General features: G+C 40.4%; 1 protein-coding gene and 1 pseudogene across 1 annotated transcript; both read right to left on the reverse strand.

Moving 5' to 3' along the window:
* Nucleotides 1-8,293: 8,293 nt before the first annotated feature.
* On the reverse strand, nt 8,294-10,888 carry LOC120422896 (uncharacterized; annotated as a pseudogene).
* Nucleotides 10,889-12,189: 1,301 nt separating this feature from the next.
* On the reverse strand, nt 12,190-13,193 carry LOC120422908 (uncharacterized). Its single transcript, XM_039586474.2, has 2 exons — nt 13,063-13,193; nt 12,190-13,001 (listed from the first exon to the last, which is right to left on the reverse strand). The coding sequence occupies exons 1-2, from the start codon at nt 13,078-13,080 to the stop codon at nt 12,207-12,209; spliced, it is 813 nt and encodes a 270-aa protein (XP_039442408.1). The 5' UTR covers nt 13,081-13,193; the 3' UTR covers nt 12,190-12,206.
* Nucleotides 13,194-13,229: the final 36 nt, after the last annotated feature.

Genomic DNA, 13,229 nt, shown 5'->3' on the forward strand with positions numbered 1-13,229 from the left:
ACTCCGACTCCGGCCTACTAACTCTAGCCGACTCCGACTCCGACTCCGACTCCAGCTTTCAACAAATGGTTGGCTCCGACTCCGACTCCGACTCCGACTCCACATATTTTTAAATGTTTCAAAAGTTAGTTAACTATTATTAGTTAATTATTTTTAAAACATTGATAAATAGGATTATTTAAATACTCTCTAAGCGTCATGTTTTTCTAAAGAAAAATAAGTTAAGTAAAAGTACACACTCATTTTTGGTTTTTGAGCTCGGCAGAATTCTGCCGAAAACAGAACAACTGATTTCTTCGGCAGAAAAATGCCGAACTTCGGCAAATTAACTGTCATTTTTCACCGAGTAATCGGTACAATGACTCACATTTTGCCGAGATTCGGCATATATTTCTGCCGAGCGATAAGTTGTTCTGATTTCGGCAGAATTCTGCCGAATTTCGGCATAAAAATCTGAGTGTGTAAAGTAAAGTAAATAAACGGAAAAAAAGTTTCTATGTTACAAGTTTTATATGTTATGGAAACAGAAATCAAAAAATATCTTCAGTTTTAGAGGCATTTTGAGAAGAACAGTTTTGTAAGTAAATTTGGATTTATTTGCTTAACCTGAAATTTGAAAATATTTTTTTCAAAGCTAATAAATTTAAATATTAAATTGTTATTTTTGAATGAATAACTAAAAGAAACCTGGCCTTAATGATCTATTGAACATTGAAACTAATTTGCTCATTTTAAGGCTGACATTGTTTTTTAAATGACAATTTTAAACGAAACATTTTTTTTAAGACGTACATGGACATCACGCCATGGCTGAAGTAGATTATTATTGCAAATCAATGTATCTAAAAAATGTCTTCGTGGAAAAGATTCTTAAGATGTCCTTTTTAAATATCTGGAAATTTTTAATTTATTTTAATTTTAAAATTGTGTATACTTTAAAAAGGAGGCGCACGATACTTCGTGAATCTTCACCTAAAACGAAGCTTTATGAATGATCTTGCGCCTCCATCAAAATATATTAAAAAACTTAAAATATAATAAAAAACAAATGTCCACAAGTAAAATGTTGTCTAGGTCACAAATATTTCATTTTTTAAGGTACATTGATATGCAATGATTATCACCTTCTGGCATATTGGCGTTGGACATACAGTATGAGAAAATTCGTACCAGTTGATAATATTTTGATTTTGTTTTTTTTTAAATATTATTTGAAAAATAAATAAAAATCCTATAGTTTGTTCTATACATTTTTTTATTAGTTCATTTTTGTACTGAATTCTTGAGATTTGTTCAACGATAATTTGCAACGATATCAAAATAGTTTACCTGAAATCAACATCAACATCAACAATCAATGATTATTTCAAAATTTGTTGCAACTTCTTTTGATATTATTCGTTAGTTTCAAGTATTTTAAATGCAACACTTTGATTTTCTTGTACTCAGTTATAAACAAAATGCGCATGTTGAGTTCCAAGTAAGAGATTGTTATTATCGTGATTACTATTTTTAATCTTTTTATGTACCTCGTAATTTTTTTCCAAAAAAATGATTTTACTTAAAACTTCCAAGACATATGCTATCGGGGTAAAATATGACTGTGTGTGTACTTTTTTCAGAAATAACTGGATGAAATTTGGTCAAATTTGAATTGAAAGGGCACATAAATATAGGCAAAAGGAAGCATTCAAGAATCAATTAGATATGTCTGACTACATAACCAATATTTTTTTTATTATTTTAATGATTATGATACTACATTCTTGGGTAAGAGGTTATCATTTAGTGATTATAGTGTAATAACACAATTAAAGCTTTTCAATCACAATAAAAAGCTTCAAAATCATAATGGTATCTGATAAATCAATTAAAAATATAAGATGTTTTGTAAATTAAGCTGTTCTATAGGAAATACTGAACAATAAAAAAAAACATATTTTTTGTTGAATTTAAGATAACTCCGGCTCCGACTCCGACTCCGGGTTATCAGAAATCTTCGGCTCCGACTCCGACTCCGACTCCAGCTCTTAAAATTTAGCCGACTCCGGCTCCGACTCCGACTCCAGCTGTTCGAGTTTTGACGACTCCGACTCCGACTCCGACTCCAGGTCCCCAAAAAGACCCGACTCCACCGACTCCGACTCCGACTCCACAGCCCTGGTTTCACAACCATGGCTTGACCCACGAGAGGCAACTTTTAGGCGAGAAGGAGCAAGCGCGCGCCCCATCTTGTTGCTCCTCGTCCCGGGTGGGACGATCCAAACGGTCCGGCCATCGAGAGGCAACTGGCTGACGGTGACGTCGAGAAGGCGATGCGCGCTTCTTTTCCAGTTCTGGTCCCTCTCTCCTGCTGCTGCTGCTCTGGTCTCTCCTGCTGCTGCTGCTCTCTCCTGCTGCTGCTGCTCTCTCCTGCTGCTGCTGCTCTGGTCTCTCCTGCTGCTGCTGCTGCTGCTGCTGCCGGTCCGACGTCTGAGACGTGAATGATAGAATGGGCTGAGCGAACGTTCTTATATATGTTTTCGGCCCGCTACTTCCCCTCCTTTTTCGCGACCGACTCTCGGTCGCGTTGCTCGGATGATTTTCCCCTCAAAATAGGTACTTGACATTCCCGTCCGTGAGTGGGAAGCGCTCATTTTGCTTGCAAAATCTGTGCATTTTGAAAACATTTTAAAACATTCAATTGTTTCAATAGTTAAACTATTTTGCCAACAATGAAAGTTTTATAGCAAATTGCTGAATAATTTTCGAATCGAATGGCACATAAATCGTGTCGATTCGATTAGAGGGAAGGAAGATATAAGCGTTTGACGGATGACGCAGTAATCCAGGGCCTTCGGCCCGGGTTTTTTGGAATGACACCCCAGTACCTCCGACAAAAAAGTAAGTCTACGTCAAAAATTAATTTTAGACCTCTTAAAAAACTGCAGAAGGGCTTTAAAAATATTAGCTATGGAAATTGTGTTGTTGAATTCCGGAATGATTTGATTTGAATGTGACGAAGCAAAGTAGAATGCCAAAATCAGGTTGTCGTGGTGAAGACGATTGGAACACTCCACCTATCACAAACATAGTCGAAATTTCGTAAGCACTGTGACTGTGTGAAAACCGACTTTGAAACATGCAAGAATCAGTTTCAAATTCTACCAATTCTTTCAGCAATTCTCACCAAACCTGGAAATGCGTTTTTCTTATATTTTTTATTTAACTCAAACAAAGAAGTAATATTGTGTTATTGGTTCACCCATCAAAGTTTCTATACAGATTTGGCAGCTGTTCATACAAATATTCAAAATTCTGTAACTTTTCAAGGATTTTTTTAATGATTTGGTGTCTTCGGCAAAGTTGTTGGTATTGATGAGGACAATAAATAACAATAAGGTACACAGAAAAAAAATACTTTTTCAATTAATTTTTTTTTCACAGAAAAACAATTTCCCAAAATCCGTTTTTTTTATATGTTTTAGGGGACAAAAACCCGCATTATTTAAACCATTCAGAAGTATGGACCAAAATTTTGACGACGTGTTAAGATTTTTGTTAAATAGTGTTTTTTTTTTTTGTAAAAAATTGTGTTGGGACGGTGTGTAGTTTATGGACACGTCCTTATTGTGTACATTCTGAAGAACAATTCTAATGTGAACATTTGTGACGAATAAAGATCTGACGATCACTCTCTTCTTCATCCAGCCACCGTCCTAGATGGTTGGTCTGAAGTGTAGTGCAAGCTATTGTTTTATTTCTGCTGCTATCCGTTGGTCATCTGGGAACCTGCAATCAATCAACACAACGTACTATGGGTCCACTTGCTTTGCGCGATCAAATGGAAATGTTGTACCTTTAAAATAATTTTTGACTTAATTTTTTATGAAAAATCAGATAACAATCGAAAAGTACTTTACAATTTTTTTGATAAGGAGAACCGTTTTCAAAATAAAGCCATTCAAAGTTAAATTTTGTCCGATAAATTCCGGTTTTTTTTAACTTTTTAAAATAGTGTGCATGATCCCTAAAAATATGTTTTTCAAAGAGTTCAAAAAATTCCTACAAGGGCGTAATATTGCATGTTTGGCCCTTTAAAAATGTAAGTTCTGATTTTTTTTTTTTTGAAAATACTTTTTTCGAAAATATCGAAATAGCGTTTTATTTTTTTACATTGAAAATCGGAACATTAGGGGAAATAAACCTATTTTAATCACTCTAAGCCGTTCGACCAATTCTCATCACTTTTGCCGTTTTCCGTTACTAAATCAACATTTTCAGATGTATCAACAATGGAGAGTTGCTTGCTCACTTTTATTTGAGCTATTTATTACTTCGGAACAGTCAAAAACACTTTATGAAAGCTGTAATTCATGATCAAAGTGCTGATAGGCCGATAATAGAAATAGGCTGAGAAAGGGTATAGTTCCCCTAGTTGCTGAGATATCGACATTATAAATTGGAGGGTTGTTTGGGTAAGACTTGGAGGAAGATCTTAGAAGTGTGGGAGTTCCAAGTCGGAATTGAAGAGTAGCAGCCCAAGACCGAGTTCAGTGGCAGCGCATCTGGAGACTGCTCATGACCCGGAGGTTGTACGAGCAGTAAAAGTAAAGTAAGTTGGGTAAGACTTAAAAAACTTCAATTTTCTTGTTTCTTTTTCTTTAAGCCGCTGTATCTCAGCAATCAGAGGTCCAATCTTCAATGTTTCTTAGACAATTTTATACCCAATTTTCTGAACTTTTAAAAAAAATATATTGTAGGAATTTTGATTTTAATTAAATCAATAAACCGGAATTTTTCTGACAAAATTTAACTTTGAATGGCTATATTTTGATTTAGAATTTTTTTTGAAAAAACGTTCACCACCAATCACAATTTTTTTCCGTTTACCTAAAAGCAAAGCAATCCACTTTAACGACCCCGGGTCTTTTGTGGTCTCTGTTGCAAGTTTCTGCTCATTTCTAGGCATCCGAAGGTTATGTGTGGTGAGTCACTCAAAACCTCTTTTACGCTAATGGATCGACGTTTTACTTCCCCATCCGATAGAAGGCGTGGTCAGGCAAATCTCGTCTCGAAAAATGCCACCGGGTCCGTCTGGGATTGAACCCAGGCCATACTGGGGTGAGAGGCTACCACGCTAACCACTGCGCCACCGGACCCGGGATCCGTTTACCTATTTTTTCTGAATAGTCCTCATCAATATCTACAACTTTGCCGAAGACACCAAATCAATAAAAAAAAAATCCTTGGAAAGGTACAGATTTTTGAATATTTACGTACCATTTTTGTATGAGCCAAATAAAAAAATTCAAAAAATAAAAATGGTCAAAATCGGCCGAATTTGTAGAGAATTGCTCATCTGCTACATGAAAATGACATTCTTGGCAAAGGAAAAAACTGCTGTAAAGTCTCAAATAAAAAAAAAATCCCGTTTTAAGCAATTTGGTTCTAAGTAAAACTTTTTATGTTTTTTTTTTCATTAACTTTTTAATGCGTTAATCTTGCTCAGTTTATGTTTTTTGGTTGGTTTAGGCCTTAGCTACAAAACTGAATCATCAGGTTTTGTCTGTTTTCAATCATTTGCCATTAATTTTCGAAGGACCGAAAGTATTTTCTCCAAAGTTTGTATGGAGAATTAGTGCTGTACGGTTCTCCCACATATTGCATGCAATTTTTTCTTGTAAGAAAAAGCGACGTAAAATCACAAGTAAAAGCATCAAACTCAAGTTTTTCCTTCAAAAAAATGTTTCAAAAAATGTTTCAAATCAACTCTACTCAACTTTTTCTTTTCTGTCAACATTGCAGATTACTGTTCTGGCTAGCCAATCTCCAAACCGAGCACATGTTTCGCCTATCAGCACAACTTCATCAATTTCACGCTCTTCACCAACGGCCTCACTGTCACCCGGGGTTTGCTGTTATTTGTCCCGATCGTGATCGCGATCTCCAAAAACAAAAAGGTAACCGTTAATAATAAAAACAAAAAAAAAGTATAACCTCAACACTCTCCACCCGGTCCAATACAGTACAGGGGCAAAAAACCGGTTAAAATCTGCAGTGAGTTAAAAAAGAGGCTGAAAAATTAAGGTTCGCTGGATCTATTCAAGTTGCAAGAGAGAAAAAAACAACAACCCGCGAGTCAATCGCGAGGGTCGCTTAAGGTTTAACTTTGCGCGACTTTCGTGTGCGTCGTCTTTTGCGGGCGCGCGCTCGCCGGGTTCAATAATTACCCATTACTATGCACTTGGAAACGTGTTTTATATTTATATGTGTATAGTATATTTTTTGCGCATAGTTCTTGAACTCTTATTGCGCGCTTTGGTGTCCCAGGCCTCGGTGCGAGCTAAGGGGCAGTCGCGTGGTCCCTCACAGGCCCCTAAACGCCCCCTAGGGTCAGTGGGGTGAAACTGGTGTCAGATACAGAATCTTGGATATCTCTTCAGTTCAGGTTATAACCTTATACTTTAAGAAGTTTAGCTCGCAAGTCCCATTTTACCCCAGGGAGCAGTTTTATGCAGTGACCGCGCTCAACCCCAACGGAGAGTGAACGTGATTTGCTGGTCGCACGCAAAAAAGTGTCCCTCAATCGACTGCATGTGAATTTGCCAAAAGCAGTGCTGCCATTCATCAGACTTTTCAGTTGTTGTTGTATTGAGGCGAAATCTTCAACAAATTGAATACTTTTGACATGAGCTCGAAATTCAAAATATTTCGCAACACTTTACTGAGCAATTTCTCATAAACCACAAAGTTGGCATCCCTGCATATTGCACATAATAATTCCGCAAAAAGTCACAAAACTTTACCGGCCGAGCTTCTCAATCTGCACACACCAATTCGCACAGACACACCTGCGTACTCTGCTCCATGTGCAGCAACGTGTGCTGAATCATAATCAATCCGCTAAATCGAGTCACAATCACGCGGTGTCGAACCCCTGGCCCCAGTTAACCGTCTGGTTTGATTCGGTCACCGGTGGCTGAATGGACAGGCTGCCCGGGTTTTTTTCTCTTCTTGCTTCTGTACCTCTCCACGTGTGTTACGTAATTGAGGTAATGACATAAAACATTCATGAAGAGAACTCTGCTGATGCTGGGCGCGCTCGTGAAGAGGTTAATCGTACGGCGCAGATATGCTGGAGAATTTTGAGTATCAGAGCATCGGGAACTTTAGTTTTGGGTCATTAATTCAGAGCAGAGAACATGTTTTAAAAAATAGATGTAACGAAATGACACAAAATTAATGTTATGACTGAAAAGAAATTCCCAACAAGATCTGGCAACCCTATCGCAAGTTATGATCACTTAAGTGTTTTTTGTATATTTTTTTGACGCCAGATCTTACTTATTCATATCTGGATCGATCGCACAACTCGACATTCTTGAAGTTGACGTCAGTAAACATTTCAGTTTCGTCAATGTATGATAGATTTGGGCTTCCTGGACAAACGACCGAATTGAATTTTAGTGAATAGGGTCTTAATGTCAATTTTTATGTACAACGATAAAAAACACGATTAAAGCCCATTTCTGATCACTTTTTTTAATTTCAATGCAAAAAAATAAATTGACAAGACAACATTTTATCGATGGATCAACTATAGTCCCCTTGGAACGAGCTGTCAAGTAGGAACTTTTCTGTCAAGAAGGGCCGCGAAGTTTAATATTTAAACTTGATTTAAAAATTCATTTTACATTTTTTGCGGCCGTACAAGGAGTGATTGTACTCAGAAAAAAAAGCTTTATCGTTGTGAACTAGGGGTTGGACAGAATTAATGTTTTTATTATTCGTTAATCTATTGACGGGGATTTTGATATTTTTATCAATAGACTGACGAATAGTTGAGCTAGCGTTCCCACCGTGTATTATAAATCTCGGTACATTTTGACAGCTGATAAACAAAAACATGTTCTTGCCTTTTCGCGATTTTTTTAGGTTTAAATATTTACTGTAGCACAAAGGAAAGTTAAAAACGGATCTGATCCGGAATCAACGGAATCTGTGTGCCATTTTAGCCTGAGCCGTCGGAGGAAGAACTATCTTTACAAAAGACGTGGACGGGGATATGGTGGTGGTTTCCGCCTAAAGGAGTAGATTTTTTTTACCAAAAACTAGGACGGGGAGTTAGTGGAAGCATCCGCAACGGTCAACAGTTATCCTATTTGAGTCGTGCAGTGCCAGAAGACGCTCATCAGAGCCAGAACCGGCGGCACCTTCTTATGCCCATTCTGCGTGGGCCGTCTGGCAAAGAAAAGTCTAGCATTCGGAACGGTCCACCATCAACGAGGCCAAAAACCTTTGGTTATCTGTTGGAGCCCATCAAGCTGCCCTTGAATCAAAAGCAAAACTTGTATGTTTATTTCGTTCCCCCACAATTCCCCTTTTCCAGCATCCCCGGCTAGACTTTTGCTGTGGCTTCTTAGGAACCGTCTTCAGAACCCCGGGCGCTCAGAACTACACACCAATCTGAAGAATACCACCAGGAAGAACGCATGAGAACAGGTAGACATGTCCTCATCACGACTTCCGGTGTAGCTTTGGCTTATGAAATCAAAGCTATCTTTATAAAACTTGTAGTCTATTTTTCTCAAAATGTCCGCTGGCCATGAACCCATCATCGCTAGCGTTCTTGCCAAGGTGTTCAAGGCCCGTTACAGGATGCACATGGAAACATACCCCTCCTCACCCCTTTTTTATTAGCTAATTAACAAAAAGCGAAAACATTACTTTATTTTACTGAATACATTCATAATTTAAAGCTGTTCGTATCTGTGTTTCTTTTTCAATTTTTCGTTCTGGCTTTTTTCTTCGTCTGCTATTCGGTAGTGAACAATTTGATCGCCGCAATCGCGATGGATGCTTCGTTGGAAAGTATCCCGCTAACCGTTCGGTTTCGGTTCTGGCTGAAAAAGTGCAGCCTGAACGTTCCGTTGACGCTCTGCTGCATCATCCGCGGGTCCTCCAGCAGTGCCGCCTGCTTCGAGGCAAACTACTCGTATCCGAGATCGATCCCGCGACCGACCAGCATCAGCGAAGAGGACGACGATGAGACGGTCGCCTCCGCGGACAGTTTGAGCTCTTCGATCATGCGACGTTCCTCCTCGTCGGTTGGCAGTTCCATTATCGTGATGGTCATGGTTGGATTGATTAGCTTCAGCAAAAGGATGGCCTTCTGGTTGAACATGAGCGGCTCGCACCGGATGAAGCGAACCTTCGGAACGTGGTACGCGGCGAACATCGCAATGCGGTACTTGATCGATCTCGGGTTGTACTCGGACTTGGTCACGTTGTGGTCGCACTGACGACACCGGAGGGATCGCTTGATCAAGAGGAGATTGTGTGCGGGTAGAACTTTTTCACCGTGAACGGTTGCTTAGCCGGTTGAGCCAGCCTCTGCAGCCGAGTCGTAATGTTTTCAACTGAATTGGCTTCGTTAGCAAACCATCCGGAAATTCATCAACGGCTTCAATCGCCACGGATCGGTTGATCGACGACGGCGTCGCCTTAATCTGCTCCTCACTATCGGTCCAACCCATCTGTCGACGGATCATCGACACCCCGGTTCGATCCGTCAAGCTCAGAAACTTGCTCGTTTTCGGTGTCTTCCGTCGCAACTTGCAGCAGCAGTCCAAACCAAGTCGCATACGCGTACTCCGGCTCCGGCCACTGCCCTGTCGGCACTGGTTGCCGGCCGTAGACGGTTCCTCCTTCTTCTCTTCCTCACCAGCAGTAGCGGCTACGTCGGCACGTCGACCATCCACAGCACTAGGTGGTGGGCCAGTTTCCGCCCACATTGCTTAGCGTGTTGAGCAGTGTCAAGTACGTTCCGCCGACGGCCGCTAGTTCGCGTAAAGAACGCCATCACCGCAACAAACATACTGTAGAGAGCGATCTGATACAGACCGTACTTGGTCAGCAGGATCAGTAGTAGTACGGAACATGGAGGTCGTAGATCATGGCCGGGGTGAACCAGACGACGGCCGCAGTGCCAAAAAGATCACCGTGCAGGCTGAGAATCAGCATAAACAACCCCATCAGGTACTGCGTCGGGATGAGCCAGGACGCGCCGGCCAAAGCGCGACCAGTACAGCGAGTCGACGATCGGCGCCCACAGCAGCTTCATACTGAACGACTAGTGCGCGAAGCTGAACTCGGCCTGAAATGTTTAACGATTGTTATCGCGACGCGTTATACCTGCAACTCATCTCAACAACCTTATCGAGATAAGACGCATCACCGGCCCATCATTCAACACGCACCTGTTGTTTGTAGCTGGCGCCGCGATTCTGCAACATCATCAGGATGGCCGCCACCAGCCCCATTAGAATACCCTGCAGCAGGTACAGAAAGAACAGGATGGCAATGTTGCCCCAGTCAACGCGCAGGTCGCTCCGCTCGTGTTTGTCCTCATCGTGGCAAAACACCGGCACCGGTTCCAGCAACTGCTCCTTTTCCATGGGCCGCTTCCGGACACCCATCGCTGGTTCTGTTTCTTACAATCATTCGCGGGTTTGTTGATTCCCGGAATCTTCCGGCCGGCGCTGACCGTGGCTAGTGGGATTGAATTTGGTACAAGGACTTATGAATATATATTTTTCCTTGCTGGCACACAAATTTACTCACCATTCCTGCCGAAACATCAAACTCAAACTAATTTTTTTGAAGAAAAACAACACCGAACAATTTTACACTTCTTTACCGCCCGAGCGCAACAACAACAATGGAAAAAATGGCGTCCCACACGCATTTATTTTTTCGCACACGCTCAAAGAATTAGGATGGGAAACCAAGATTTGTCAAAACGGTGATAATGAAAAGGTGGGTTCGCGTCAATAAATTAACGAAATATCAATACTTTAACCATCTATTTTAATATGTTAATGGTCTATTAACCTATATGTCCACCCCCTAGGTTGTGAACAATACTATCACAAATTTATGCTTAATTTTAGGACCCAATTTCCTGCCAACAAATAAAATTGAAAATTACATTTATGATTTAAAATTATTTTCAGCAAAAAAAAATCGAATTCGAATTTATCGAAAATTATAATTTTATTGTTATTTTTAGTAGAGAAAAGAAGGTCGTTTCGTTATTCGAGGATAATAAGAAAAGTATTAGTTTAAGGTAAAACGGGACGCCAGTTCTTTGCCAACTTCTGTTCAACTTAAATCAATTTCTGAACTCAACAGATTGCTTGCTATCAACCTATTTAGCGTCTGAAAAAAAAACAGAACTTCGTTAGTTATGGCATTTTGATGGTGCTTCCAAACCTTTACTAACAAAACGAATCTTTGTTTTTAAATTTTTGAATCGTTTTTAGCTTAGACGGGTCAACTTTTGCCTTCCCTCGGAAAAGGAAGTAAAATGTCGGTCCCGGCCTTGGTTGTTAGGCCGTTAAGTCATTCCAAGTGTACTGCCCATAATTGAAAATTCGGCTATTATGCCAAATCAAGTATTCCGAGAAAAACGCGTTTTAGTGTTTGTCACAAAATCTCCGTCAAGGCAATTTCCCATAAGAGTGGCATATTAGCCGTTTGGTTTTTCGCATCGGCAGCCAAGTCTAAACACTATTTCAGTAAAATTCAAGTTCCAGAAGATGCGTTGGAACATCCTCTACCACCTGGTGCTAATAACTCGTTTTCGCCAAAAGTTGATATTAGCCGTTTTTTCAATGTTGGGCAGTGTAGGAGTCGTCTCCATGCCATAAGTACAAACAACACACCAAACCAAGCCTACTCCGGTGGAATCGCTGGCGGCGGTTGGACTCGCAATCCAAAGGTCGTCAGTTCAAACACTGGGGTGGAAGGTTCCTTGGAGTAGAAAGAGGTTTGGGTGCTCTCCCCATATAAGCCTTCGGACTCCTAGGTTCGAGCAGAAACTTGCAATAGAGACCACAAAAGACCCGGGGGTCGTTAATGTGGATGGTTTGATTGAGGTCAATTTGAAATACGTTCGAAAATACAAAAACTAATAGCTTGACTATGACCCCTAAACTACTCTAAAGTAATTCAGATTTTTTTCCAAGATGGCGGCCAAAATAGCCGTGATGAAATATTGAAAAAAATGCATTTTTGTATTTTAAAAAGCAATCAACTATTTAAAATTGAATAAAAAGGGTTTGCAGAACTCGAATTTGATGTTAAAAAAATAATGCGAAAATAAATTTTGCTCAATCAATTCATAAATAAAAAATATATTACACGCTCGCAAACGGTTCTATTTATTTCATTTTCAAGTGGTTTTTAATCTCCAACAATGTCTGTCTATTCTCCAGCTGCAGCCGTTCCATCCACTCTAGCCGGCGTCCCTGACTGAGTTGCTCCTCGTGAATTGCGTCTATTTTGCTAACGATACCTTGCAAAACTGAACTCAAATCTACGACGGCGGTGGTGGTTTCTTCCCGATTGGGTTGTTGCTGTTGTTGTTGTGGTGGTTCTTCAACCTCCTGTGTTTGCTCTAGTTGTACTTCATCATCCGTAACGGGAGCTTGCTGTTCGAGCTTCAGTCTTTTTGCAGGTTGTTCCTCTTCATAGCATTGTTCCAGTGGTTTCTCTAGCTTTTGGGGAGATTTTTCTACCTTCAAAGAACTGTACTCAATCGTGTCGATTGGTTCGTTTTCTTCCAGCGCTTCAACTTCACCCTGCACCTCGCTGTCAGGCTCGTGACCAAGTTCTTCAATCTGTTCATTTGTTTCCGCTGTGGCTTCGTTGGTGGATTTATCTTCGGTATTTGAGTTAACCTGCTGTGAGTACTCCACAATTTGTCTAATCTTCGCGTAAAAAGCACCTTGCTGACTCTGACTGTTGACGTACGTTTTGTACAGAAAGTTCCACTTGCTCTGACAGTGCCGAGCCGATGCCGTGTAACCTCCCTCTGCGAGCAGCTTATCCGAAACGCACTGCCACATATCTGATTCGGAATCGAAGGGTTCGGAAACGGAAGCGTGAAAGGTGCTCTCGAAAATGTCCAGGAACGTTAGAATCTCATCGCGTTTCCAGATCTTGGGTGTCAATCGCTGTTGAAAGCAATAAACGGGTTGTAACACAAATTATTATTTCAAAAACTTCAGTTCTTACTTGTGGAGTAGCACTCATTGTAACGAACTAGCTGGGAACGTTCAGTTGAATGCTAGTGCGAAACTCTATAATGAACACAAACAATCTACTCGAATGCTGAACCAAAACAAACAAGATATGACGCGCTACGCAGAAAACGCTTCTGCTAGAATACCGCCCAGTTCTAC

The sequence above is a fragment of the Culex pipiens genome, chromosome 2, assembly GCF_016801865.2.
Source record: "Culex pipiens pallens isolate TS chromosome 2, TS_CPP_V2, whole genome shotgun sequence".
In the NCBI taxonomy this organism is placed as follows: Eukaryota; Metazoa; Arthropoda; class Insecta; order Diptera; family Culicidae; genus Culex; species Culex pipiens.